The 26,436-nt window shown below is 51.0% G+C and overlaps 2 protein-coding genes across 2 annotated transcripts in view; both read right to left on the minus strand.

Annotated features, from left to right (window-relative positions):
• erp27 (endoplasmic reticulum protein 27) overlaps positions 1–1,417 on the minus strand; it is a 16,099-nt gene extending 14,682 nt beyond the window's left edge. The window contains exon 1 of the mRNA XM_080217741.1: positions 1,270–1,417. Within this exon, the coding sequence (XP_080073867.1) occupies positions 1,270–1,417 (148 nt within the window). The remainder of the gene's footprint in view (positions 1–1,269) is intronic.
• Positions 1,418–3,449: 2,032 nt separating this feature from the next.
• On the minus strand, positions 3,450–24,832 carry LOC145361497 (rho GDP-dissociation inhibitor 2-like). Its single transcript, XM_080217308.1, has 6 exons — positions 24,253–24,832; positions 17,393–17,578; positions 14,524–14,607; positions 10,615–10,691; positions 6,715–6,778; positions 3,450–4,061 (listed from the first exon to the last, which is right to left on the minus strand). The coding sequence occupies exons 2-6, from the start codon at positions 17,571–17,573 to the stop codon at positions 3,862–3,864; spliced, it is 606 nt and encodes a 201-aa protein (XP_080073434.1). The 5' UTR covers positions 17,574–17,578; positions 24,253–24,832; the 3' UTR covers positions 3,450–3,861.
• Positions 24,833–26,436: the final 1,604 nt, after the last annotated feature.

Below are 26,436 nucleotides of genomic sequence, written 5' to 3' on the forward strand. Positions count from 1 at the left end.
TCTCTCCCTGTGCTGAATTGTCTGACAGTCTCTGATAGAAACAGAGCGGGAGGAGGCCACTCAGCCCTCCGAGCTTGCTCCGCTTGCTTGTGACTGATCCTCTATCTCTGCACCATGTTAAAGCACCATCCCCACATGCCTGACACCTCGCGAGTCTAGAAATCTATCCATTTCTTTTTTTTAATGTACATTCAGTGACCTGGCCTCCACAGCTTACTGAGGTTCACCACCCTCTGAGCGAAGACCTTTCTCCTCATCTCTGTTCTAAATGGCCTCCCCCCGTTTCCTGAGATTGTGACCCCTTGTTCTGGACTCCACTGAGAGGAAGCAGCTTCCCTGGATCCGGCCTGCCCAGACCTGTCAGAATTTTATATATTTTAATCCCCTCTCTTTCTTCTCAGTTCCACTCATTATAGGCCAGGTCAACCCAATCTCCCCTCACCCTGCCCTCCCAGGAAACAGTCACTGCACTCCCTCTGCAGCAAGTATATCCTTTCTTAGTTAAAGAGACCAAAACTGCACACAATACTCCGGGTGTGGTTTCACCGGGGTCCCGTGCAGCTGCAACAAGACATCAAAGCCCTTTTGCGATGAGGGCCAATGTACCATTAGACTTCCTAAGTGCTTGCTGTACCTGAATGCTTGCTTTCAGCCGTGTACAAGGACACCCTTTGTACGTCAACGTTTCCCACCCTATCACCATTTCAATAACACTCTCCTGGCTTCTGAGTGCTGACTCAGTGACACCCGGTCTTGGTGCCTGTGTTGCAATGTGCCACATGGCAAGCCCTGGGTGGAGTGGTAATGTGAGCCTCAGATTCCCCAAGGGGACAGTCCCCACTGAGTCAGAGAGCAAGTTATTCACTTCAAACTGGGACAGCGCTCCCCCAGAAAAATGTGAATCCACTCAGTTGGCCTGTAAATGGTTAACTCACAGGTTGGTCACACTCTGAACACCGTTCACCAAAACACTGAGGGTCTCCAAACAGAAAGAAAGAGTTGTTCAAACAGTCCCAGAATGTAAAAACTTCCCTTTCCTTGTCTGACCCTGTCTGGTCACTGCGACATTCCCCCTTGGAGAGTTCCCAGGATTTGGGATTTTGCCTGAAAGGCAGGTGGAAGTTGATTCCATCAATAGTTTTTAAAGATATTTGAGAGCTTACGGGGTTAAGGGAAAGAGGTGGAAGGGTGGGACTAATAGAAAGAGCCAGCACGAGGACAATGGACTGAACGGCCTCCTCCGTTGCTGTAACATTTGTCATTTCGTACCTTTCGATTTCTGAGCTGGTTTTATCTCCTCCTCCAGCTTTCCTTCCTTTTCTTCTCCTTTCAGTTCATCCTGGGAAAAGCTCTCGCTTCCTGCCCCAACTTGGCAGAGGGTAAGTAGAGACAGGAGGAGGACAGAGTGAGCAATCATACTGTCTCTCAGTGCACACTCACTGCCAAGTGCTCAAACGCTACAACTGACACCGAGAGCTGACAGCAACACACAACTGCCCCTCACTAATATAAAAGCAGAGTAACCCTTACCCTTGGCAGGTACCTCCCCGTGAGGTGAAACTGTGACTGTGAGAATATTACAGCTGCAAACTCTCCCTCTCATTACTAACAACACCCTCACCATCACACAAATAAATCACCAATGATGGACGAGGATCAACCACTGAATATTTTTTTTAAAAAATGTTTTGTATGAAACTTATCCTGGTGTATCACAGGGAGGGAACCTCGAGGCGACGGGAATCTGGAAGTTAAAACAGAAACTGCTCCATCGAAAAGCTGCAGCACAGAAGGAGGCCATTTGGCCCATCTTGTCCCTGCCAGCCTGAGGACACCCTTTCTAATCCCGCCTTCCTGCACCTGGCCCAGAGCCCTGTCGAGACAATCACCAGACAAGACTGTTCCCTTCCTGTTGGCGAACACTTCAGCAGTCACGGGCATTCGGCCTCTGATCTTCGGGTAAGTGTTCTCCAAGGCGGCCTTCACGACACACGACAGCGCAGAGTCGCTGAGCAGAGACTGATAGCCAAGTTCCGCACACATGAGGACGGTCTCAACAGGGATCTTGGGTTCATGTCGCACTATCTGTAACCCCCGTGACTTGCCTGGGTTTGCAAAACCTCACTCACTGTCCTGTCTGGAGACATTACACATCTCTTTAACCTGTGCTTAACCCTCTCTCCACTCACAGTGTCTGTACCTATAAGACTTGAATAGCTGCAAAGACTCGCATTCTAATCGGTATTCTGTAAACTGAGTGTGTGCCTTTATATGTCCTATTTGTGATCAGAACTCCCCACTCACCTGACGAAGGAGCAGCGCTCTGAAAGCTAGTGGCGTTTGCTACCAAATAAACCTGTTGGACTTCAACCTGGTGTTGGGAGACTTCATACTGTAGAATTTTTCACCAAGGGAAACAGTTTAATCCTGTCCACTCTGTCTCTTTGCTCATAATTTTCAGCACCTCAGTCAAGTCACCCCTTCTTTGTTCCAAAGAAAATAACTCCAATCCAATCTCTCCTCCTGGCTACACTTTCCTAACCCTGCCAACATGCTTGTTTAGCTTAGTCATGTTTATTTTATTAGTGTCACAAGTAAGGCTTACATTAACACTGCAATGAAGTTACTGGAAAATCCCCCTAACTCCAGCGCCTGTTCAGGTTCACTGAGGGAGAATTTAGCACGGCCAATGCATCCTGACCAGCACGTCTTTCAGACTGTGGGAGGAAACCAGAGCACCCGGAGGAAACCCATGCAGACACGGGGAGAATCGAACCCGGTCCCTGGCGCTGTGAGGCAGCAGTGCTAACCGTCGTACCACCATGCTGCCCCACATCCCATGAATGAATAAAAAAAAGTCACTCTGCAGGAAGTAATGTCCCACTCCCGTGAAACCAATTCCAGGAAAATCTCCTCCCACCCGTCTCGAACCTCTGAATATTCTGATTCAACAAATGCAAGAGGTCATTCAATCCTGATTATTAAAATGATTAAAAGCAAGTGATAAAGAAGAAGTTAGCTCATTTACTGTCAAAAAAAAATTACATCAGATAATAGAGAGAGTAAGTATATCTTTGTAACAGAACATCAGCAATGGGCGACAGTGGCAATTTACAAAGGAGCAGGCAATGTACCAACAGCCAGAGACACAACGGTAAATAAACTTCAGAAATCATTGCGACCACATTAAATTGTCACAGAGATTGGTGTCTGTTATTGACCAATATCGATACAATCACATCATCAAATCCTCGGCTGCACAAACTGGACATTCTTCCTGACATCACTTAGCAGAATAAGGTTCAGGTACATCAGAGGGAGAGAGAGAACGGACAAAGGGAAAGCGGGCGGGTAAGTGGAGCTGAGTCCATGAAAAGATCAGCCATGATCTTACTGAATGGCGGAGCAGGCTTGGGGGGGGGTGCCAGATGGCCAACTCCTGCTTCTTATGAGAGAGAAAGAGAATGAGTGAGGGCAGAGAAGGATTGAGCGAGAATGATGTAGAAGGCCACCAGGTGGAAGGGAGGGAGAGGTGGAAAGTGAGGAGAGAGGCAGGAGAGAGAAAAAGGTGGAGAAACCACAGAGAGAGGGAAGGAGAGAGAAGAGATGGAGAAGGGATAGAGAGAGAGCAGGAAGAGGTAGAGGGAGGAAATAAAGAGCAATGTTCCACCCAGCGGCGCAGGTCCCTTCCCCACCATCCGTTCCCGGATTGGTGGGATGGGTGTTGGCGCAGGGTGCAGTTATCTGATTAGAGAGCGGTGCTGAGGGGGTTTGGCGGGTAGCGAGGGGTGGGGGGGTGGGGATCGTACAGGCATTGTGGCCAGCGCTCACTCTTGACATTCTCTCTCTTGCTGCTACAGTTCATTCCTTCCATTCCTTCTTCAGGTGCAGAAGCCACTCCCAGCTAAGGTGATCAGTTTGGTCATCATCGGTGAACACGGATTTCACGGTGTAGGTGCCGCGAGCCGTCAGGCCCTTGGGCGCATCCTCCGTAGGGGACACAAACTCATACTCCTCAGCACGGGGACCGTAGCTGCCAACCATACAAACAATCTTATCCACTGCAGATAGAGAGAAGAGAGATTAAACTTCCATTCATATAGCGCCTGCCATTCAGCTCCAGCCCAAAGTACTTCACAGCTAATGGAATAGCTTTGAAAATGTAGTCACAGTAGCCAATCGATACACAGCAAGATCCCACAGATAGTAATGAGACCATCACCAGGCAATCTGTTTTACTGATATTGGTTGGGAGATGAATGTTGGTCCCAGGAGAAACTCCCAGCTCCAAGTAACATCCTTAAAATCATTTTATATCCACCTGAGTGAACAGCAAGAGCCCTGGTGCACAACCTGACCCAAACACATCACCTCCCTCAGCACTCCCTCAGTACTGACCCTCTGACAGTGCGGCACTCCCTCAGCACTGACCCTCTGACAGTGCGGCACTCCCTCAGCACTGACCCTCTGACAGTGCGGCACTCCCTCAGCACTGACCCTCTGACAGTGCGGCACTCCCTCAGCACTGACCCTCTGACAGTGCGACACTCCCTCAGCACTGACCCTCTGACAGTGCGGCACTCCCTCAGTACTGACCCTCTGACAGTGCGGCACTCCCTCAGTACTGACCCTCTGACAGTGCGGCACTCCCTCAGTACTGACTCTCTGACAGTGCGGCACTCCCTCAGTACTGACCCTCTGACAGTGCGGCACTCCCTCAGCACTGACCCTCTGACAGTGCGGCACTCCCTCAGCACTGACCCTCTGACAGTGCGGCACTCCCTCAGCACTGACCCTCTGACAGTGCGACACTCCCTCAGCACTGACCCTCTGACAGTGCGGCACTCCCTCAGTACTGACCCTCTGACAGTGCGGCACTCCCTCAGCACTGACCCTCTGACAGTGCAACATTTATTAACTATATTGTATATACAGTAAAATTTCTAGCTGGGAGCTGTGCCCGTGCTTGCTTGTGCGCAGGTCTCTGTCCAACTGTAGGCGGATCCCTGGGTGTGGGTTATGTGTTCACGTACAGTGCGGTGGGAACTGTACACAATGCTGCTCTTGGATGTTGCTTCGGGAGTTGCCTATTGCTTCATGTCATTAGTGTGCTTAAACTGGACCATCTCGAGGGCAACATGACAGCTCAGAGACTATCTCTGTTGCTGTGCGGACACATGGATTTGGGCCTGTGTCTGTGGGAGTTTGCACGTTCTCCCCGTGGTTGCGTGGGTTTCCTCCGGGTGCTCTGGTTTCCTCCCACATCCCAAAGATGCGCTTTTAGGCTGATCGATTGGGTAACAAATTGTCCCTATATTGGACCTCCCTGATCCTCGCACATTAGGCGTAGACTAAAATCATGAATAGGTCACTGAGACAATGGGACGGCGGCGCGGGCTCATTGGGCCGAGGGGCCTGTTTCCCGTGCTGTGTTGTTCTTTATTCTTTGTACAATGCCATGTTAACCCTGTTGGTACCAGGCCCTCACACTGCAGTAATGTAACCGAGCGACCAAACCTGCCTGTTTATCCAGATCAGCCCCTTCATCCTTATTCACTCTGACTCCATGAATTGCAACAAATCCCAAACCACTGTCTCCCTGTGGCCTCCGTTCATCCCATTCTGAGGGATGGAGACGGTCCCTGCCGGTGTCACTCTGCCTGGCCTCACTGTCCCCCACTCGGCGAAGGCTTTCAGGAGCGTCTCGTCACCCGGGTGCCAGGCGATGACCTGAGGCTGTTCACCCAACCCCCCCCCCCACACTCCCCCCTGTATGGTGACCTCTGACCCCTCCCTCCCAGTGCAATAATGTCCTTGCACCTTCTTTACAGGACGCACCGTTTGAAAACAGGCCTCCGTTTCAAAGTTGGATTTGGGTGGATTCCTGACCAGACTAGTGCTGATAGTCCCCGGTTATCCTGAAACACTGACGGTGAACCCGTGGCCACAGGACTGAGTCCAGTGTCCCACTCAGCTGGTTCAGAGGGGCAGTTAATACTCAACCACGTTGCTGTGGATCTGGAGTCACACGTAGGCCAGACCGGGGTAAGGATGGCAGATTTCCTTCCCAAAAGGACCAGCCGAGCCAGATAAGCTTTTAGAATGATAGTATCCCTACAGTGCTGAAGGAGGCCATTCGGCTCCTGACTTCGCACCCCACGTCTCCAACAGAGCATCTTATCCAGGTTCTATCCCCGTAACCCCACATATTTACCCTGCTAATCCCCAAAACCTGCACATCTTTGGACACTAAGGGACAATTTAGCATGGCCAGTCCACCTAACCTTCTCATCTTTGGAGTGTGAGAGGAAACCGGAGCATCCGGACGAAACCCACACAGACATGGGGAGAATGTGCAACTCCATACAGATAGTGACCCAAGCCAGGAATCGAGGTGATGATCGAGAGTTTTGCACTGACTGTTCCTCAGGCAGGTTTTGTAATCCACATTCTCAATCCACCACTGTGGGATTGGAACACTTGTTCCCAAGATTATTCACAATTGATTGAGTTACTGATTCAGCAGCGTAACGAGTTCAGTAATGTACACACACAGGGGAGTAAATTTATTAACTGGCTCCCAGGGATAAAAGCTGATGTGTATTCCTCATATCGCACAGTGCTGTCAGTGGGAATAAGTATCGATTATAATGGAGCACCGTCACACACTGCAGGAATGGCCAAAAAACACACCCACATTATATATTGTCTCACCTTTTAACCCCGCCCTGTAGGTGTTTGCCACATACTTCAACCCCGAAACAATTTCTTTGTTTACCTAGAGGGAAAAGCTGTTAGTTCTCACTGAAGTTAGCAAAAACATTCATGGCATAAAACAAGTGAGTTCAACCCAGCAATTACTGATTTCAATTTCCTTTCCCTTTTCCCAATTAAAGTTTCACTGAGGTTGGAGAGAGGTTCCGTGTGATGGTGCAGTGAAGAACTTTCAAGATAAAGTATGGAACACAGGGAATCACTGCCATTTGCTATTCCATTGAACACTCCCAGGACAGGTACAGCACGGGGTTAGATACAGAGTAAAGCTCCCTCTACACTGTCCCCCATCAAACACTCCCAGGACAGGTACAGCACGGGGTTAGATACAGAGTAAAGCTCCCTCTACACTGTCCCCCATCAAACACTCCCAGGACAGGTACAGCACGGGGTTAGATACAGAGTAAAGCTCCCTCTACACTGTCCCCCATCAAACACTCCCAGGACAGGTACAGCACGGGGTTAGATACAGAGTAAAGCTCCCTCCACACTGTCCCCCATCAAACACTCCCAGGACAGGTACAGCACGGGGTTAGGTACAGAGTAAAGCTCCCTCTACACTGTCCCCCCATCAAACACTCCCAGGACAGGTACAGCACGGGGTTAGATACAGAGTAAAGCTCCCTCTACACTGTCGCCCATCAAACACTCCCAGGACAGGTACAGCACGGGGTTAGATACAGAGTAAAGCTCCCTCCACACTGTCCCCCATCAAACACTCCCAGGGCAGGTACAGCACGGGGTTAGATACAGAGTAAAGCTCCCTCTACACTGTCGCCCATCAAACACTCCCAGGACAGGTACAGCACGGGGTTAGATACAGAGTAAAGCTCCCTCCACGCTGTCCCCCATCAAACACTCCCAGGACAGGTACAGCACGGGGTTAGATACAGAGTAAAGCTCCCTCTACACTGTCGCCCATCAAACACTCCCAGAACAGGTACAGCACGGGGTTAGATACAGAGTAAAGCTCCCTCTACACTGTCCCCATCAAACGCTCCCAGGACAGGTACAGCACAGGGTTAGATACAGAGTAAAGCTCCCTCTACACTGTCCCCATCAAACGCTCCCAGGACAGGTACAGCACGGGGTTAGATACAGAGTAAAGCTCCCTCTACACTGTCCCCATCAAACACTCCCAGGACATTGGAAATTTAATTAGATTTCAGATGAATCCTGATCATCTGCAAGGATTGTTTCCATCCTGAAGGTCGGGTTATCTCCTGAACAAGGTTTGTGAATAGTTTAGTAAAGTTATACAGCAAACAGGGATGCAGTGTTATCTGAAAGACGGTTTTTGTGAATCGGTGAGACGTTTCTCTGCGATAGTCAATGCTAAGCTCTGTTTTATGTGTTTGAATTTTTAGCTTTCCACCCATAACTTTCCGACAAAGTTCATGGGACTCGATGATTTTCTGTAATTCTCTCTTCAAGATATGAAACATTCAGAGCCAGTCACAGACGGGAAGCATTTTGTCGACTTTGGCCAATGATATTTAACAACCTGAATGTGATATCCAGACTGAGCTTCACGGAGCAAAAACACAGACAGAGAGAGAGACAGACAGACGGACAGAGATAGAGAGGGAGAGAGAGAGACAGCGAGACAGAGAGAGACAGAGAGAAAAAGAGACAGAGACAGAGAGAGAGAAAGACAGTGAGAGACAGAGGGAGAGAGAGACAGAGAGAGACAGAGAGAGACAGGGAGAGACAGAGAGAGAGAGACAGTGAGAGACAGACAGAGAGAGACAGGGAGAGACAGAGAGAGAGAGACAGTGAGAGACAGACAGAGAGAGACAGGGAGAGACAGAGAGAGAGACAGAGACAGAGAGAGAGAAAGACAGTGAGAGACAGAGAGAGAGAGAGACAGTGAGAGACAGAGAGAGAGAGACAGTGAGAGACAGACAGAGAGAGACAGGGAGAGACAGAGAGAGAGACAGAGACAGAGAGAGAGAAAGACAGTGAGAGACAGAGAGAGAGAGAGACAGTGAGAGACAGAGAGAGAGACAGACAGAGAGAGACAGGGAGAGACCGAGAGAGAGACAGAGACAGAGAGAGAGAAAGACAGTGAGAGACAGAGAGAGAGACAGAGACAGAGAGACAGTGAGAGACAGAGAGAGAGAGAGACAGAGAGAGACAGGGAGAAACAGAGAGAGAGAGAGACAGAGAGAGAGACAGAGAGACAGTGAGCAATTGGTGATTATCACAGCACACACATGCAGAAATTCCACCCCTTCACACACATTCCTGATGAATTTGTCAAAGGTCTGAAATTTCCCAATAATCAGGTGGAAACACAGAAAGCCCCAAAAGCTGTGACTGTGAAAACGCTCAAACCTCAGCATTGAGCAGGTCAACAAAGCATTGGCCAATTATCACGTACTGTCTGAGTTCTCAAAATTCATCCCTGTGAGAGGTAAAACTCTCAAATGTGATGATGCTTACACTGGGTACAAGCAGTGGATACATCTCTCCTTTTCATTCTCCCCTCTCTCTGTCTCTCTCTCTCTCTGTCTCTCTCTCTCACCTCTATCTCACTCCTCTCTGTCAGTCTGTCTATCTGTCTCTCCCTCTCTCTTCGCTCTGTCGCTCTGTCTCTCTGGGCGGCACAGTAGCACAGTGGTTAGCACTGCTGCGTCACAGCACCAGGGAGCTGGGTTTGATTCCAGCCTCAGGTCACTGTCTGTGTGGAGTTTGCACGTTCTCCCCGTGCCTGCGTGGGTTTCCTCCAGGTGCTCCGGTTTCCTCCCAAAGTCCGAGAGACATGCTGGTTTGGTGCACAGGCCATGCTAAATTCTCCCTCAGTGTACCTGAACAGGCGCTGGAGTGTGGTGACTGGGGGATTTTCACAGTTTGACATTAGTGTATCTTTAAGAAAGTTTTTTTTTAATCATGATCTCTGCAGTTCTCACAACTTCAGTGTTTCTTAGCTCACATCCTTATCTGATCTCATTTTTTGCCAGCTTGACTGGAGATATCCTTTTACTGCTCCCTCAATAGCTTAAATGGGGGTTGTTAATGTTTACTCTGGGATTGGTTTTATGGCCCTGCATTGGTAGGAGGAAGGTCATGGGCCCTGGTCAGGTTTTTTTTCCCCTTCCTGGGGAATTCAAGATTTCATTTTCTCTTTGGCTGCGGTTAGAGTTGAGTTTTAGAAGGGACATCCATCTGGAAAGAAATTCTCTCTCTCCCTGGTTTTGGGAATTCTGCTGGTTAGCTGAAAGCAAGGTCTTGATTTTCTGAAGGGATGAGTTGCCTGTTGGTAATTTGCTGAGAGTCCCTGGTGTTTTGGGAAGCTGTTCTGAATTCAAATTGTTCTGACTCTGTCAAGAGAACTGCAGACTTTATCCAAAGGTCTCAAGTCCAGCATCACGTGAGCATTAGTCTTTGCTGTGTTAAACCAGTGCAAAGGATCTTTTGTCTATGGGATTGGTTTGATTGGAACACATTGGATATATTTGTGAAGGGTTATACATTATAGTCATTGTTCTGTTTCATATTCGTAATTGATAAAAGTTATTGCTAATTTTCATTCCATACATGTTAACTATATTCTTAAATAAACTTGGTTTGATAAAAGCTCCCTAGTGGTTCCTTTGAATCATACCTGAAGTGAAACATCTAATGCTTATCATATTCAAGAAGCAAAACTGATGATCCAGGCAGATTTCATAAAACATTTTTGAGTTTCTAAGCTGAATCATAACAATAGTAACTTCATTGCAGAGTTAATGTAAGCCTATTTGTCAAACTAATAAATAAGCTTTAAACTTTAAGCTCTCTCTGTCTTTCCAAACAAACTCAGCAGCAGATAAGGAAGTGGCAGAATGTGAGACTGACTTTGAAATGTATTTTCACTTTGTAGGACACGCCTTCTTTCAGAACGAATTTTGTATTCTTCAGAGCCTTGAGATCACCTGTTAAATACAGAACAATCTGTCAGTGAAACCGGCAACAACTGAGTTTATATAGTTCAGACCCTCTGACAGTGCGGCACTCCCTCAGTACTGACCCTCTGACAGCGCGGCACTCCCTCAGTACTGACCCTCTTCCTGTGCGGCACTCCCTCAGCACTGACCCTCTGACAGTGTGGCACTCCCTCAGCACTGACACTCTGACAGTGCAGCACTCCCTCAACACTGACTCTCTGACAGTGCGGCACTCCCTCAGCACTGACCCTCTGACAGTGCGGCACTCCCTCAGTACTGACCCTCTGACAGTGCGGCACTCCCTCAGTACTGACCCTCTGACAGTGCGGCACTCCCTCAGTACTGACCCTCTGACAGTGCGGCACTCCCTCAGCACTGACCCTCTGACAGTGCGGCACTCCCTCAGTACTGACCCTCTGACAGTGCGGCACTCACTGCACCGAGTGTGTGATCCTAAATTATGTGATCAAATATCAGAAGTGGGATTGTAGACCATATCTGGCAACTATAGGAGCAGCGAACATTCCCCTGAACCACAGCATAAAGTTAGAGTGGGAGAGGAAGGAGGCAGAGAGTTCTAGAGGAGGCTCCAAATGTGATTTGTTTGAATGGGACAGGTCGATGACCGGCTGATCCAGTGAAATTACTAATACAGGGGCTGTCCAATACCAAGATATAGTTAACAGGAGCTGTCCCAGTTCCCAATCAATGGAAGCTAATTGCTTGCTGGTCAGCACACTGTTATACAGTGCAGGGGCAGTGAGTGTCTGCGCGATGATCTGTGCTGAGCCACGATGGGGAGAATATTCGAGGAGTTTCTTTGAACGAGGAGTTAGAGAACCTTTCTCAATGTTGATTGGCTCAGCTGCAGGTGCAAGGCTGTGTTGGTGAAAAGCTCTGAATTCTGCGGGTTTCTGACAGGTCGTCACGCACTGACTATCGCTCACAAAAACCCAATTAAGGGAAAAGCTGAGAGCTCAGCCCAGGCATTCATCAGATGTCAGTGCGCGAGATCTTATCACCAGCTCACCACCACAGGCCAAGCTTCCGGAGTCAGGCTTTCAGTCACAGCCTGGCAATGTGAAACCAAAATGACCTACATTTAACAACATCATTTTGTCAGACCTGAATAAACACCCTTTTTGCAGCAAGATAAACAAATGTATTTTTATTAAAAAGAATCCGTTCTGATTGTCCCAGATGGTTTGAGTTTTGCTGTCAGCTTTTTTTTAACCTTATATTCTTTAGAAACAAAGAAATGCTTTCTCTTTTGGCTGCACAGCCACTGCAGAAATGTAGGAAATTCCAAAGCTAAACTGTGCACAGCAAGGTCTCACTAACTTATTTTACTGATGTTGATGAGAGATAAATATGATGCAGGTTGCCAGGGGGAACGTCACCTCCTCCTGATCCTTTTGAATCTCCTGAGAGAGCAAATGAGTCTTTGATTCAAGATCTCATCTGCAAGACTGTGCTTCTGACTGTTCAGCACCCCCTCAGTACTGCACACCCAGTGTCAGCCTGGCTTTGAGCATTGAACTACTCGACACAGTCCTGAACTCACGACTCCCTGGCTCAGAGGTGAGATACAGCTCGGCGGGGGGGACCCTTACACCAGCATCCTAAAGTTATAGTTCTGCTTCTCATATCGGGATCCTAGACACAAGGAGCAGGGATTCTCCAACCTCGCCCATGCCTGGGGTTCTCCAGCCCCGCTGCACCAACCAGATATTCGGCTGGGTGTGAACAGCGGGAGAATCCCAGCCTCGGTTAAATCATCGCTTTCCATCAATCCAGATCAATTCTTCCTTTCTCTCATCTCGCCATTTCCAAGAGTCAGTTACTCACGCGAAACTCAAACATCAGCACGGCTCAGATGGGCCGAATGGCCTGTTTCTGTGCCGTAAATACTAGCTCATTCCATGTAACATTTGTCACCCACACACATCCCCCTCCCATCCCCCCACTTCCAGAAAGTTGGGTTCAGAGATGGATCAGTTTGGGGGGAGGTGATGGCCTGGTGGTATTATCGCCAGGCTATTAACCCAGAAATTCAGCTAATGTTCAGGGGACCCGGGTTCGAATCCCACCACGGCAGATAGTGGGAATTTGAATTCAATAAAAAATATCTGGAATTAAGAATCTACTGATGACCCATTGTCGTAAAAACCCATCTGGTCCCTTTAGGGAAGGAAATCTGCCGTCCTTACCCCGGTCTGGCCTACATGTGACTCCAGAGCCACAACAATGTGGGTGACTCTCAACTGCCCTCCAAAGGGCAACTAGGGATGGGTAATAAATGCTGTCCCATGAACGGATAAAAAATCTCCAGAACTGGGAATCAATACCGGGGGTGGGGAGGGAAATATCGGAGCGTTAAAAACATTGTGGATTCATCCCGTTTCATGAACACCTTTGCTTAATGGAGTCGGGGAAAGGCCTGTACAACGGGTTGGGGGGGTCATAGGGTGAAACCTCCAGGAATATATCTGACCAGGGTGGCACGGTGGCACGGTGGTTAGTGCTGCTGCCTCACAGAGCCAGGGACCCGGGTTCAATTCCAGCCTCAGGTCACTGTCTGTGTGGAGCTTACACATTCTACCCATGTCTGCGTGGGTTTCCTCCACGTGCTCCGGATGTTTGGGTGGATTGGCCATGCTAAATTGCTCTTAGTATCAGGGAGACTAACCAGTTGAATATATGGGGTTCCAGGGATAGGGCCTGGGGTGGGATTGCTGTCAGTGCAGTTTCAATGGGCCGAATGGCCTCCATCCGCCCTGCAGGGATTCTGCAATTCGAGAATTGACAACCAATCACCGATCGGCAGGACTGAGTGTGAGAATAGGAGAGAAAAATTCATCACCTCAAACCTCCCAGTGACTGGTTAACTGTCACACTGACCGCGGTTAACTAGTGACTGGTTAACCGTCACACTGACCGCGGTTAACTAGTGACTGGTTAACCGTCGCGCTGACCGCGGTTAACTAGAGACTGGTTAACCGTCTCGCTGACCGCGGTTAATTAGTGACTGGTTAACCGTCGCGCTGACCGCGGTTAACTAGAGACTGGTTAACCGTCTCGCTGACCGCGGTTAACTAGTGACTGGTTAACCGTCACACTGACCGCGGTTAACTAGTGACTGGTTAACCGTCGCGCTGACCGCGGTTAACTAGAGACTGGTTAACCGTCTCGCTGACCGCGGTTAATTAGTGACTGGTTAACCGTCGCGCTGACCGCGGTTAACTAGAGACTGGTTAACCGTCTCGCTGACCACGGTTAACTAGTGACTAGTTAACCGTCGCACTGACCGCGGTTAACTAGTGACTGGTTAACCGTCGCACTGACCGCGGTTAACTAGTGACTGGTTAACCGTCACACTGACCGCAGTTAACTAGTGACTGGTTAACAGTCTCACTGACCGCGGTTAACTAGTGACTGGTTAACAGTCTCACTGACCGCGGTTAACTCGTGACTCTGGTACCAGGAGGGAAGGAGTCTTGAAGTAAAATTCGATGCTAATTTATGCTCTGTTTATAATCCACAATCATTGAACGAATAATCAGTAAACCAATCACAGCCATTATTACTGCCTGAAACATCCAATTAAACTCTTCACGGCCGTGAGTGTCAGGGATGTCGGACGGAGCCTCATTGCCAGTTGCGATTGGCTGTCTCTCTGCTCCAATGATCCGTCGGTATTGGGGGCTGCCGGACCCCATTGGCACTCACTGCTCCCGCACCCTATTGGCTAACTCAGAGAGCAGCTACACCACGGCCGATTGGTGCGTGCCGACCCCAGCTCTGACATCACACAACTTACCAGTCAGGTCCATGGTGATTGGTTCAGGTGCTTGTTCACACACGAGCGTCATTCGAGTCACGACCACATTGGGAACGTTGGGATCTGCAACGGGATTCAGGGTGAAAGCGTCTGGAAACCAGTCGCTAAATCCCAGCCAAGAACCATCCCAACCACAGCTCACACCCTCAGCAAATCACCTCTAACCCCTGACCCCAACCGCAGCGCCTGACCCCAACCACACCCCCCTGACCCAACCACACCCCCTGACCCCAAACACGCCCCTGACCCCAACCGCACCCCCCTGACCCCAACCGCACCCCCCTGACCCAACCACACCCCCTGACCCCAAACACACGCCCCTGACCCCAACCACACCCCCCTGACCCAACCACACCCCCTGACCCCAAACACACACCCCTGACCCCAACCACACCCCCCTGACCCAACCACACCCCCCTGACCCAACCACACCCCCTGACCCCAAACACACACCCCTGACCCCAACCGCACCCCCCTGACCCAACCACACCCCCTGACCCCAAACACACACCCCTGACCCCAACCACACCCCCCTGACCCAACCACACCCCCTGACCCCAAACACGCCCCTGACCCCAACCGCACCCCCCTGACCCCAACCACACCCTCCTGACCCCAACCACACCCCCTGACCCCAAACACACACCCCTGACCCCAACCGCACCCCCCTGACCCAACCACACCCCCTGACCCCAAACACACGCCCCTGACCCCAACCACACCCCCCTGACCCCAACCGCACCCCCCTGACCCCAAACACACGCCCCTGACCCCAACCACACCCCCCTGACCCAACCACACCCCCTGACCCCAAACACACACCCCTGACCCCAACCGCACCCCCTGACCCCAACCGCACCCCCTGACCCCAACCGCACCCCCCTGACCCCAACCGCACCCCCTGACCCCAACCGCACCCCCTGACCCCAACCAAACCCCCTGGCCCCAACCAAACCCCCTGACCCCAACCGCACCCCCTGACCCCAACCGCACCCCCCTGACCCCAACCACACCCCCTGACCCCAACCACACCCCCTGACCCCAACCGCACCCCCTGACCCCAACCACACCCCCTGACCCCAACCACACCCCCTGACCCCAACCACACCCCCCTGACCTAACCACACCCCCTGACCCCAACCACACCCCCTGACCCCAACCACACCCCCTGACCCCAACCACACCCCCCTGACCTAACCACACCCCCTGACCCCAACCACACCCCCCTGACCCCAACCGCACCCCCTGACCCCAACCGCACCCCCTGACCCCAACCGCACCCCCCTGACCCCAACCGCACCCCCTGACCCCAACCACACCCCCCTGACCCCAACCACACCCCCTGACCCCAACCACACCCCCTGACCCCAACCGCACCCCCTGACCCCAACCACACCCCCTGACCCCAACCGCACCCCCTGACCCCAACCACACCCCCCTGACCTAACCACACCCCCTGACCCCAACCACACCCCCCTGACCTAACCACACCCCCTGACCCCAACCACACCCCCTGACCCCAACCACACCCCCCTGACCTAACCACACCCCCTGACCCCAACCACACCCCCCTGACCTAACCACACCCCCTGACCCCAACCACACCCCCCTGACCCCAACCGCACCCCCTGACCCCAACCACACCCCCCTGACCTAACCACACCCCCTGACCCCAACCGCACCCCCTGACCCCAACCACACCCCCTGACCCCAACCACACCCCCCTGACCTAACCACACCCCCTGACCCCAACCGCACCCCCTGACCCCAACCGCACCCCCTGACCCCAACCGCACCCCCTGACCCCAACCGCACCCCCTGACCCCAACCGCACCCCCTGACCCCAACCGCACCCCCCGACCCCAACCGCACCCCCCTGACCCCAACCGCACCCCCCGACCCCAACCAAACCCCCGACCCCAACCGCACCCCCCGACCCCAACCGCACCCCCCGACCCCAACCGCACCCCCTGACCCCAACCAAACCCCCCGACCCCAACCGCACCCCCCTGACCCCAACCGCACCCCCCGACCCCAACCGCACCCCCCTGACCCCAACCGCACCCCCCTGACCCCAACCGCACCCCCTGACCCCAACCGCACCCCCTGACCCCAACCGCACCCCCTGACCCCAACCGCACCCCCTGACCCCAACCGCACCCCCTGACCCCAACCGCACCCCCTGACACCAACCACACCCCCCTGACCCCAACCGCACCCCCTGACCCCAACCGCACCCCCTGACCCCAACCACACCCTTTGACCCGACTGCACCCACTGACCCCACCCTCACTCTCTGACCCTGACCACACCCTCTGACCTCAACCTCACCCTCCAATCCCAATCGCACCCTCTGCCCCAACCCTACCCTCTCCCCCCAAACTCACAGTCTGGCTCAACCCCACCTCCTGACCCCAACCGCACGCTCTGACATTAACCCCACGCTCTGCCCCAACCTCGCCCTCTAACCCCAACCACACTCTCTGACCCCAACTTTGCCCTCTGATCCCAACACTACCCTCTGACCCTAACCTCACCCTCTGACCCCAATCACACCCTCTGACCCCAACCTCACTCTCTGACCCTAACCTCACCCTCTGACCCTAACCTCACTCTCTGACCCTAACCTCACCGTCTGACCCTAACCTCACCCTCTGACCTAACTCCCTCCATCTTCCCACCTTCCCCCATTTCGCTCAACGCCATCCTTCTATGGAAACACGCACAATTCCCTCTTTGCCTATGGCCCCATCTTTGGCCACACTGTTTGTGTGGAAAGTTCTCTCCCACTCCCTGTCTCCTGCTTCCCTGTTGGATTTTTATCTGGATGCTGTGGTTCGAATCTGACCTTCCACCAGGGGCAGCCCCTCTCCCAAAAGCGTTCGCTTGTATTTGGCCAGGCTCTCATCCTCTGGGTCCAGCTGTACGATCTCAGCGAGAGATTTCTGTGCTGGCGGTTTGTAGTTTAATGGCTTTTCATCATCATCCTCTTCACACACTGGTTTTTCATCATGCTGCTGCTCCGACATTGTACCTGAGGAACCAGAGGTGGAATTGGGTTACGTCGGGAGAACTAGAAAGCATCAGTCCGTGTTCTTTACCCTATTGTTCCTCCCTTCCCAAAGACACCGACTCAATGAGGTGATTAGGAACCCAATCTCTCTCCATTGCCTTAGCCAAGTGGCCCAGTCTTTATGTGTGAGCTTCTACACTGACCGACTGACCCTGACTGACCCACGATAGGCAGCCAACTGACCCAAGACTGACCCTAGACTGGCCCCAGACTGACCCTGACTGACCCCAGGCTGACCCCAACTGATCCCCAACTGATCCCCAATTGACCCTGACTGAGCCCTGACTGATCGCCGACTGACACCGACTGACCCCCAACTGACACCGAATGACTCCTGACTGACCCCTGACTGACCCTGACTGATCACTCAAACTGGCCAGGGACAACAGCTAAGTCTGATCCTGACATATCTCCACCTTCCTGGGTGTGATCCACCAGGATTCATTCCGAGATAAGATGGGAAATAGGAATCCTGATGATTCCTGCACCAATGATTGATGAGGGGAGGGCAGTGGATGTTGTCTACATGGACTTCAGTAAGGCCTTTGACAAGGTCCCTCATGGCAGACTGGTGCAGAAGGTGAAGCCACGTGGGATCAGAGGTGAGCTGGCAAGGTGGATACAGAACTGGCTCGGTCAAAGAAGACAGAGGGTAACAGTGGAAAGGTGTGTTTCTGAATGGAGGGCTGTGACAAGTGGCGTTCCTCAGGGATCAGTGCTGGGGCCTTTGCTGTCTATAATATATATAAATGATGTGGAGGAAAATGTAACTGGATTGGTTAGTAAGTTTGTAGTTAAGATTGGTGGATTTGTGGATACGTGGAGGAACGTCAGAGGATACAGCAGGATATAGATCAGCTGGAGACTTGGGCGTGGAGATGGCAGATGGAGTTTAATCCGGAAAATGTGAGGTAATTCATTTTGGAAGGTCTAATACAGATAGGAAATATAACAGTAAATGGCAGAATCCTTAACAGTACTGATAGGGAAAGGGATCTGGGTGTTCAGGTACACAGGTCACTGAAAGTGGCAATGCAGGTGGAGAAGGTAGTCAAAAAGGCATACGGCATGCTTGCCGTCATCGGCCGGGACACTGAGTTTAAAAATTGGCAAGTCACGTTGCCAATTTATAGAACCTTAGCGAGGCCGCACTTGGAATATAGCGTTCAATTCTGGTCGCCACACTACCAGAAGGATGTGGAGGCTTTGGAGAGGGTATAGAAAAGATTTATCAGGATGTTGCCTGGTATGGAGAGCATTAGCTCTAAGGAGAGGTTGGAGAAACTTGGTTTGTTCTCACTGGAATGACGGAGGTTGAGGGGAGACCTGATAGAAGTCTACAAGATTATGAGAGGCATGGACAGGGTGGATAGTCAGAAGCTTTTTCCCAGGGTGGAAGAGTCAATTACTAGAGGGCACAGGTTTAAGGTGCGAGGGGCAAGATTTGAAGGAGATGTACGAGACAAATGTTTTACACAGAGGGTGGTGGGTGCCTGGAACTCGCTGCCGGGGGAGGTAGTGGAAGCGGATACATAAGAACATAAGAACATAAGAAATAGGAGCAGGAGTAGGCCATCTAGCCCTTCGAGCCTGCCCCGCCATTCAATAAGATCATGGCTGATCTGTCGTTGCTCAGTTCCACTTTCCCGCCCTCTCCCCATAACCCTTAATCCCCTCTCCTATCAAAAACCCATCTGACAAATACATGAATAGGATGGGAATAGAGGGATATGGTCCCTGCCGGGCTAGGGGGTTTTAGTTCAGATGGGCAGCATGGCCAGTGCAGGCTTGGAGGGCCAAAGGGCCTGTTCCTATGCTGTAATTTTCTTTGTTCTTTGTTCATCCTTTGTCAATAAGAATGGAGCACAGTGAAGGGAGAGAGTGGGAAGGGTGACAGTGAGAAAAAAGAGGTTTATATCAAGGGAAAAGTTGGAAAGGACAAGACCACCAGGTAAACGCAGCAATTGATCCCTGGGTAAACTCAATGATCCTTCGCTGAATTCAATGATTCCTGTGTAAATTCAGTGATCCCTGTGTGAATTCAGTGCTTCCTAAGTAAATTCAGTGATTTCTGGGTGAATTGAGTGAATTTGAAGTAAATTCAATGATTTCTGAGTAAATTCAGTGATCCCTGTGTGAATTCAGTGCTTCCTAAGTAAATTCAGTGATTTCTGGGTGAATTGAGTGAATTTGAAGTAAATTCAATGATTTCTGAGTAAATTCAGTGGTTCCTGGGTAAATTTAGTGATTTGGGGTAAATTCAATTATTTCTGAGTGAATTCAGTGATTGCTGGGTAAATTCAGTGATTGCTGTGTAAATTCAGTGATTATTGGGTAAATTCAGCGAATGTTCTGAACAATTTGCCAGTGTTAATTGTGCAATAAGAATGTTTGTATGTTGGTGCTGGAATTACAGACTGACGCTATCTCCGGGTGGTTTGCTCCCTGGAGATCGCTACACTTCTCCAATTCTGCTGTCTTGCACAAACTGTTGAACCATTGGCAGTCGTGCCTTCAGCTGACTGGGCCCCAAGCTCTGGAATTCCCCTGCAACCTCTCCGTCCTCCCTTCCTCCTTTAATACCCTCCACATAACTAAATTCCTTGACCAAGCCTTTGACCATCAGCCCCAGTGACCGCACCCACAACCCCCCCACCACCACCACCACCCCGGCGAGGCTCAGCACCAAATCACGAGAAACATCTTGGAACGTTTACTGTGTCAAAGGTGCTATATAAATGCAGGTGGTTGTTGACATAGAACAGGATGCCGTGAGTGAGAGAGGATAGATGTTGAACACGGTTGGGTGGGGCGGGGCGGCGGAAGAGAGGGGGTGAGATTTTCCTGGGGTATTCCGATGTGGAAATGGATCTCGGCTTTCCTCCTGATGTTAATGCTTGAACTCAGTGAGTTGGTAAGAGGGAAGTGAGGCCCAAAGCTGCGCCTTGGGGTGGGAACTGGTTGAGAAATGCTTCGCGCATCTGCCTCTTCTTCCTGTTGCCGACTCGAAGGGTTAACCTGGCCTCACGATTTGACAAAACCTACAAATGAGGAAGTGATCTTCTAACCACAGCGCAGCAACAGAAAATATTCTCCATCCTGCCTCTGGGCAGCCATTAATAAATAATCTGCAGCATCGTTGCAGAAAGCAACAGTTTCTGGTTAGTGCTGAGCACTTTGCTCTTTCTGTGAACGGGCTTGGTGTCTCCCTGCCTCTCTAATCTCCAGCTCTGAAACCCTGCCAGGTCTCTGCACTCCTCCAATTCCAACCTCTTCCACATCCCATGTTGAACTTCCTCAACCATTGGTAGTCGTTCCTCCAGCTGCCTGAGGCTCCTAAGCGCTGAAGTTCTCTCTCGAAATCTCTCTCCCTCTCTCTGCATCTGCGCCCCTCCTTATAAACAACTCCCAACAACCCACCTCCTTCACAGAGACTGGGCTCCCCTGTCCAAACATCTCGTTTTGGCTGGGTGTCGGTATTTGCTCAATGGCATGCTTTGGGGCATTTTACCACCTTAAGGGTGCTGTAAGGGGTGGAACAGTGGCACGGTGGTTAGCACTGCTGCCTCACAGTGCCGGGGACCCGGGTTTGAGTGTGCGGAGTTTGCACATTCTCCCCATGTCTGAGTGAGCTTCCACCGGATGCTCCAATTTCCTCCCACACTTCAAAGATGTGCAGGTTAGGGTGGCTTGGCCATGATAAATTGCTCCTTAGTGTCCAAAGGTGTGCAGGTTAAGGGGTTTAGCCATGGGCATGGGTGGGGTTATGGGGATAGGACAGAGGGAAGGGTCTGGGTGGGACATTCTTTCAGAGAGTCAGTGCAGATTTGATGGGCAGAGCGACCACTTTCTGCACTGCAGGGATTCTATGATTCTACATAAATGCAAATTGTTGTTGTTGTGTGAGCCACTGAAATGTTGTTGATGAACCCCTGAGTAAAACGAGGGTTCACCGGGGTACAGCGCTCGAATACAAAGTGTTTCCCAAACAGAGGCTGGAAGTCGAACAGCTGGAGATGGGTTTACTGTGCCGGCTGCTGTTTCTGTCTCTAGATGTTGGGTTGTTAGAACACAGTGACTTGGGGACCTCCTCCATCCTGACATTGAACTCGCCCCCCACCCCCACCCCCACCACCCCCCACCCCCCGAGGGCAAGCAGAGATCTCCGAGCCTTAAACCCCATCACTTTCCAGCATTCTCCCCTTCAAACCGAGGGGTGGACAGTGGGAATGGCCTCAGACTCTGCCCTGTAACACGGGTCGAAGGGCTCAGTGGTTGCTGACTGTGCAGGCTGTCCCTCCCCCAGAATCCCCACTCCCACCCCCCCTGCCCACCACCCCCACCCTCACCCCCCCTGCCCACCACCCCCACCCTCACCCCCTGTGCCTCCACACTGCATATCCCACCCTGAGTAAAACCATCTGGGATATAAAAAAACCCAGGAATGGTGACCATGATACTATCGCAAATCGTTCACTACCCACCGACCTTACCCGGTCTGGCCCACAGTCTAAGAATCTGTGTCCAGCACACTGGGAGCTGCCAAATTTCTGGATTTGAGCTTTCTGAAGTTGGAGAAGTCACAGAGGGTGGGATTTTACAGATTCACTCGTCCTGAAACCATAAACTCCAGCCCAAGATCACCAGACCCTCCCATTATCCACCCCTTGCCCGTGGCGGGCGGGACAGTGTAAAGGGTGGAGGAGGATTGTTTTTAAGAGTGGAGAGAAAGCTGTGAGGAGATGGTGAGGCAACAGTTCCCGCCCAGTAGTGTACGGTGAGCTGCAATTTCCTTTCTCATATTTCCTAAAGTCAGACTAAGTGTCTCTGACAGGAAGTGAAATGGCAGTTGGTTTTATACCACACACACAAGCAACAGGACGCTCGGCCACCCTGGGTGTGGCATCTGTATCAAATGTATTAAAAATACTCGGCATCTCAGAGCCCAGGCAGCGAGCTCTGACTAGGCCCAGGGCGCAGGGTCAGAGTGTAGGGTCCAGAACCCAAGCAGTGTTTGGAAGGAGGGATTAGAAGGTTATGTGGATTGGGAGTGGGGGTGGGGGGGGGGGGGGGGGGTGAGATGATGAGAGTGGGACGGGTGAGGCTCGTGTGAAGCAGAAACATTCAGTGGGTGTACTGACCCATCAGGGCCGAATGGCCTGACTCTGTGCTGGAAACTGAACATAAAATTCTCGACAAGAGCCAGTGATGCTCAATGATTGTCCCTGCCTCAGGCCCGCTCAGTTTACAGAACCTCAGAGCAGAGCTTGGGTCCACTCCCACCACCACCCCCCCAACCCCCCCTCATTAAGAAATCATCAATAAATACATTTCACAAATTGGGGTAATGGGACAGAGAGAAAAGAGGCTCCAGCGCACCCAGAAATAACTAAGAACTTTTTAAATTCATTCCTGGCATCTCTAGCCGGCCAGAATTTATTACCCATCCCTGTTTGCCCTTGGAGGGCAGTTGAGAGTCAACCACATTGCTGTGGCTCTGGAGTCACATGTAGGCCAGACCGGGGTAAGGACGGCAGATTTCCTTCCCAAAAGGGAACCAGATGGGTTTTTCCAACAATCGATCATCAGTAGATTCTTAATTCCAGATATTTTTTATTGAGTTCAAATTCCACCATCTGCTGTGGTGGGATTCGAACCCGGGTCCCCCAGAACATTAGCTGAGTTTCTGGATTAATAGCCTGGTGATAATACCACCAAGCCATCACCTCCCCTTAATTTCTTATCCAATTCACTCAACTGTGGGAGTTTTCATCAGCTGAGTTTGAAAGCTGACCCCCCCTCCGGGTGGATATGTGACTCCAAACCCACACCAACTCATGGTGAGTCCAAAATGGTCAATAGGTTACATTTTACCGGCACGCCCGCCCCGATTCCAGGGTTGGGCAAGGCTCAGAGAACGGCATTCTCCATTGGCCTCGGTGGGATCGTACGATGCAGACACGCTGGTAAAATTATGCTCTCAGTTTCTCAAACCCTGTAGCGAAGGCACCTCACTGCCACGGGAGGGGCAATTCGTGCCCACCTAGCTAGCGATGCCCATGTCCTTAGGACAAAAACATAATTTCAAAAACACCAACCACTCAATCCCTGCCAATCAGATGCCTGAGTATAAAGCGGGCAGAACGGTAGCCAATTGAGATCCAGCACTCGGAATCCCCAGTCAAAGGGCAGAATGAAATGAACCCGCCCGTTCGCACCTTGTACCCGTCTCTAACTGAGAGAGGGAGCAACTCAGAGCCACATCCAGGGTCAGACCCATCCCCAGAGCCACCAACACCCGAGATCACCAGGGATCCGGTGACCTTTACTCTGCAAACCTGGAACATCACAGAAATCCCCAGCTCCTGGAGAGAGATCCCTTCACTAATCAAACAGAGTTAAAGGCAGAGGGCTTCAGAGAAACTGCCCACACCGAGAGCTTTGGCTGCTGCAAGAGAGAGGAAGCAACAATGCAAACTAACAGGAAACACCTCGGCGCACGCAGAGCGAGAGATGCCGCATCGAAGAATTCTCCCCTTTCTTTTGGAGAACATTATTCGGTGGATGTTCCTGAAAATGGGCAAACACTAACCCTGGGCATGACCCTGCATTGCTGAGGGATATCTGGCACTCACCGTTACCGTTGTTTGGAGATTCTGAGCGAGGGTGTCACAATCTCGGAGTAAAACTCTGAGCAAAACTGGAGCCAGGAAATGTGTCAACTGATGTCACACCACTGAATGCAAAGCACAACATTTGATTGGCAGATACTTGAACTCTTCCTCTGCCCCGTGTCTATACACTCACGTTAACCCGCCCCATCTCCACCCTCACATTACATTCCCGTCCCTCTCCTTCTCTTTTCTATATCCTATATTCCCCTCTCTGTTTGTTATGTACATAAAAATTATAGATGAGAATGTGGGGGGAATGATAAGCAAGTTTGGAGACGATGCCAAGATTGATTGGGTGGTTAATAGTGAAGAAGAAGGTCGTAGGTTACAGGAGGATATGGATGGGTTGGTCAGATGGGCAGAGCAGTGGCAGATGGTGTTTAACCCTGATAAGTGCAAGGTGATGCACCTTGGAAGGAGAAAAAAGATGAGGGAATATTTAATGAATGGCAGGACACTGGGAAACTCAGAGGGATCTTGGGGGACTTATCCACAGAACATAAGAAATAGGAGCAGGAGTAGGCCATCTAGCCCTTCGAGCCTGCCCCGCCATTCAATAAGATCATGGCTGATCTGTCGTGGATCAGTTCCACTTTCCCACTTTCTCCCCATAACCCTTAATTCCCTTGTCTATCAGAAACCTATCTACCCGTGACTTAAATATATTTAGCGAGGCAGCCTCCACCACTTCAATGGGCAGAGAATTCCAGAGATTCACCACCCTTTGAGTGAAGAAGTTCCTCCTCAACTCCGTTCTAAACCGCCCCCCCCTTTATCTTGAGGCTGTGCCCTCTAGTCCTGCTGTCCTTTCTGAGCGGGAAGAACCTCTCAACCTCTACCCTATCCATCCCCTTCATTATCTTATACAAATCCCTGAAGGTGGCAGAGCAGGTGAATAGGATCGTTAAAAAGGCACATGGGACACTTGCCTTCATCAGTTGTAGAGTGTGAGAGCGAGGAGGTCATAGAGTCATAGAATCAGAGAGGTTTACAGCATGGAAACAGGCCCTTCGGCCCAACTTGTCCATGCAGAAAATGCAGATGTATGGGATTGGGGGTAATCTAGGTACTTGGATCAGGAATTGGCTAGCAGATAGGAGACAGAGGGTGGTGGTTGATGGTAAATATTCGTCATGGAGTTCGGTTACGAGTGGTGTGCCTCAGGGATCTGTTTTGGGGCCACTGCTGTTTGTAATTTTTATTAATGATCTGGATGAGGGTATAGTTGGGTGGATTAGTAAGTTTGCTGATGACACCAAAGTCGGAGGTGTGGTAGATTGTGAGGAAGGGTGTCATAGTTTGCAGGGTGACTTAGACAGGTTGCAGAGCTGGGCCGCGAGGTGGCGGATGGAGTTTAATGCAGAGAAGTGTGAGGTAATTCATTTCGGTAGGAGTAACAGATGTGTTGAGTATAGGGCTAACGGGAGGACTTTGAATAGTGTGGATGAGCAGAGGGATCTAGGTGTATGTGTACATAGATCCCTGAAGGTTGGGAATCAAGTAGATAAGTTAGTTAAGAAGGCATACGGTGTCTTGGCGTTTATTGGTAGGGGGATTGAATTTAGGAGTCGCAGCGTCATGTTGCAACTGTACACAACTCTGGTGCGGCCGCACTTGGAGTACTGTGTGCAGTTCTGGTCCCCACATTACAGGAAGGACGTGGAGGCTTTGGAGAGGGTGCAGAGGAGGTTTACCAGGATGTTGCCTGGTATGGAGGGGAGGTCCTATGAGGAGAGACTGAGGGATTTGGGGTTGTTTTCGCTGGAAAGAAGGTGGCTAAGAGGGGATCTTATTGAAACGTATAAGATGATTAGAGGTTTAGATAGGGTGGATAGTGATAGCCTTTTTCCTCGGATGGAGAAAGCTAGCACGAGGGGGCATGGCTTTAAATTAAGGGGGGGTAGTTATAGGACGGATGTCAGGGGTAGGTTCTTTACCCAGAGGGTGGTGAGGGATTGGAATGCCCTGCCTGCTGCAGTTGTAAATGTGCCTAGTTTGGGGGCGTTTAAGAGATCTGTGGATAGGTTTATGGACGAAAAGGGATTGGTTTAGATTAGTGGGTCAGTGTTTTTTTTTTAAAAGCTGGTCGGCGCAACATCGTGGGCCGAAGGGCCTGTTCTGCGCTGTAATGTTCTATGTTCTATG

This window comes from Carcharhinus amblyrhynchos, chromosome 35 (assembly GCF_965287045.1).
Source record: "Carcharhinus amblyrhynchos chromosome 35, sCarAmb.v2.hapA, whole genome shotgun sequence".
In the NCBI taxonomy this organism is placed as follows: Eukaryota; Metazoa; Chordata; class Chondrichthyes; order Carcharhiniformes; family Carcharhinidae; genus Carcharhinus; species Carcharhinus amblyrhynchos.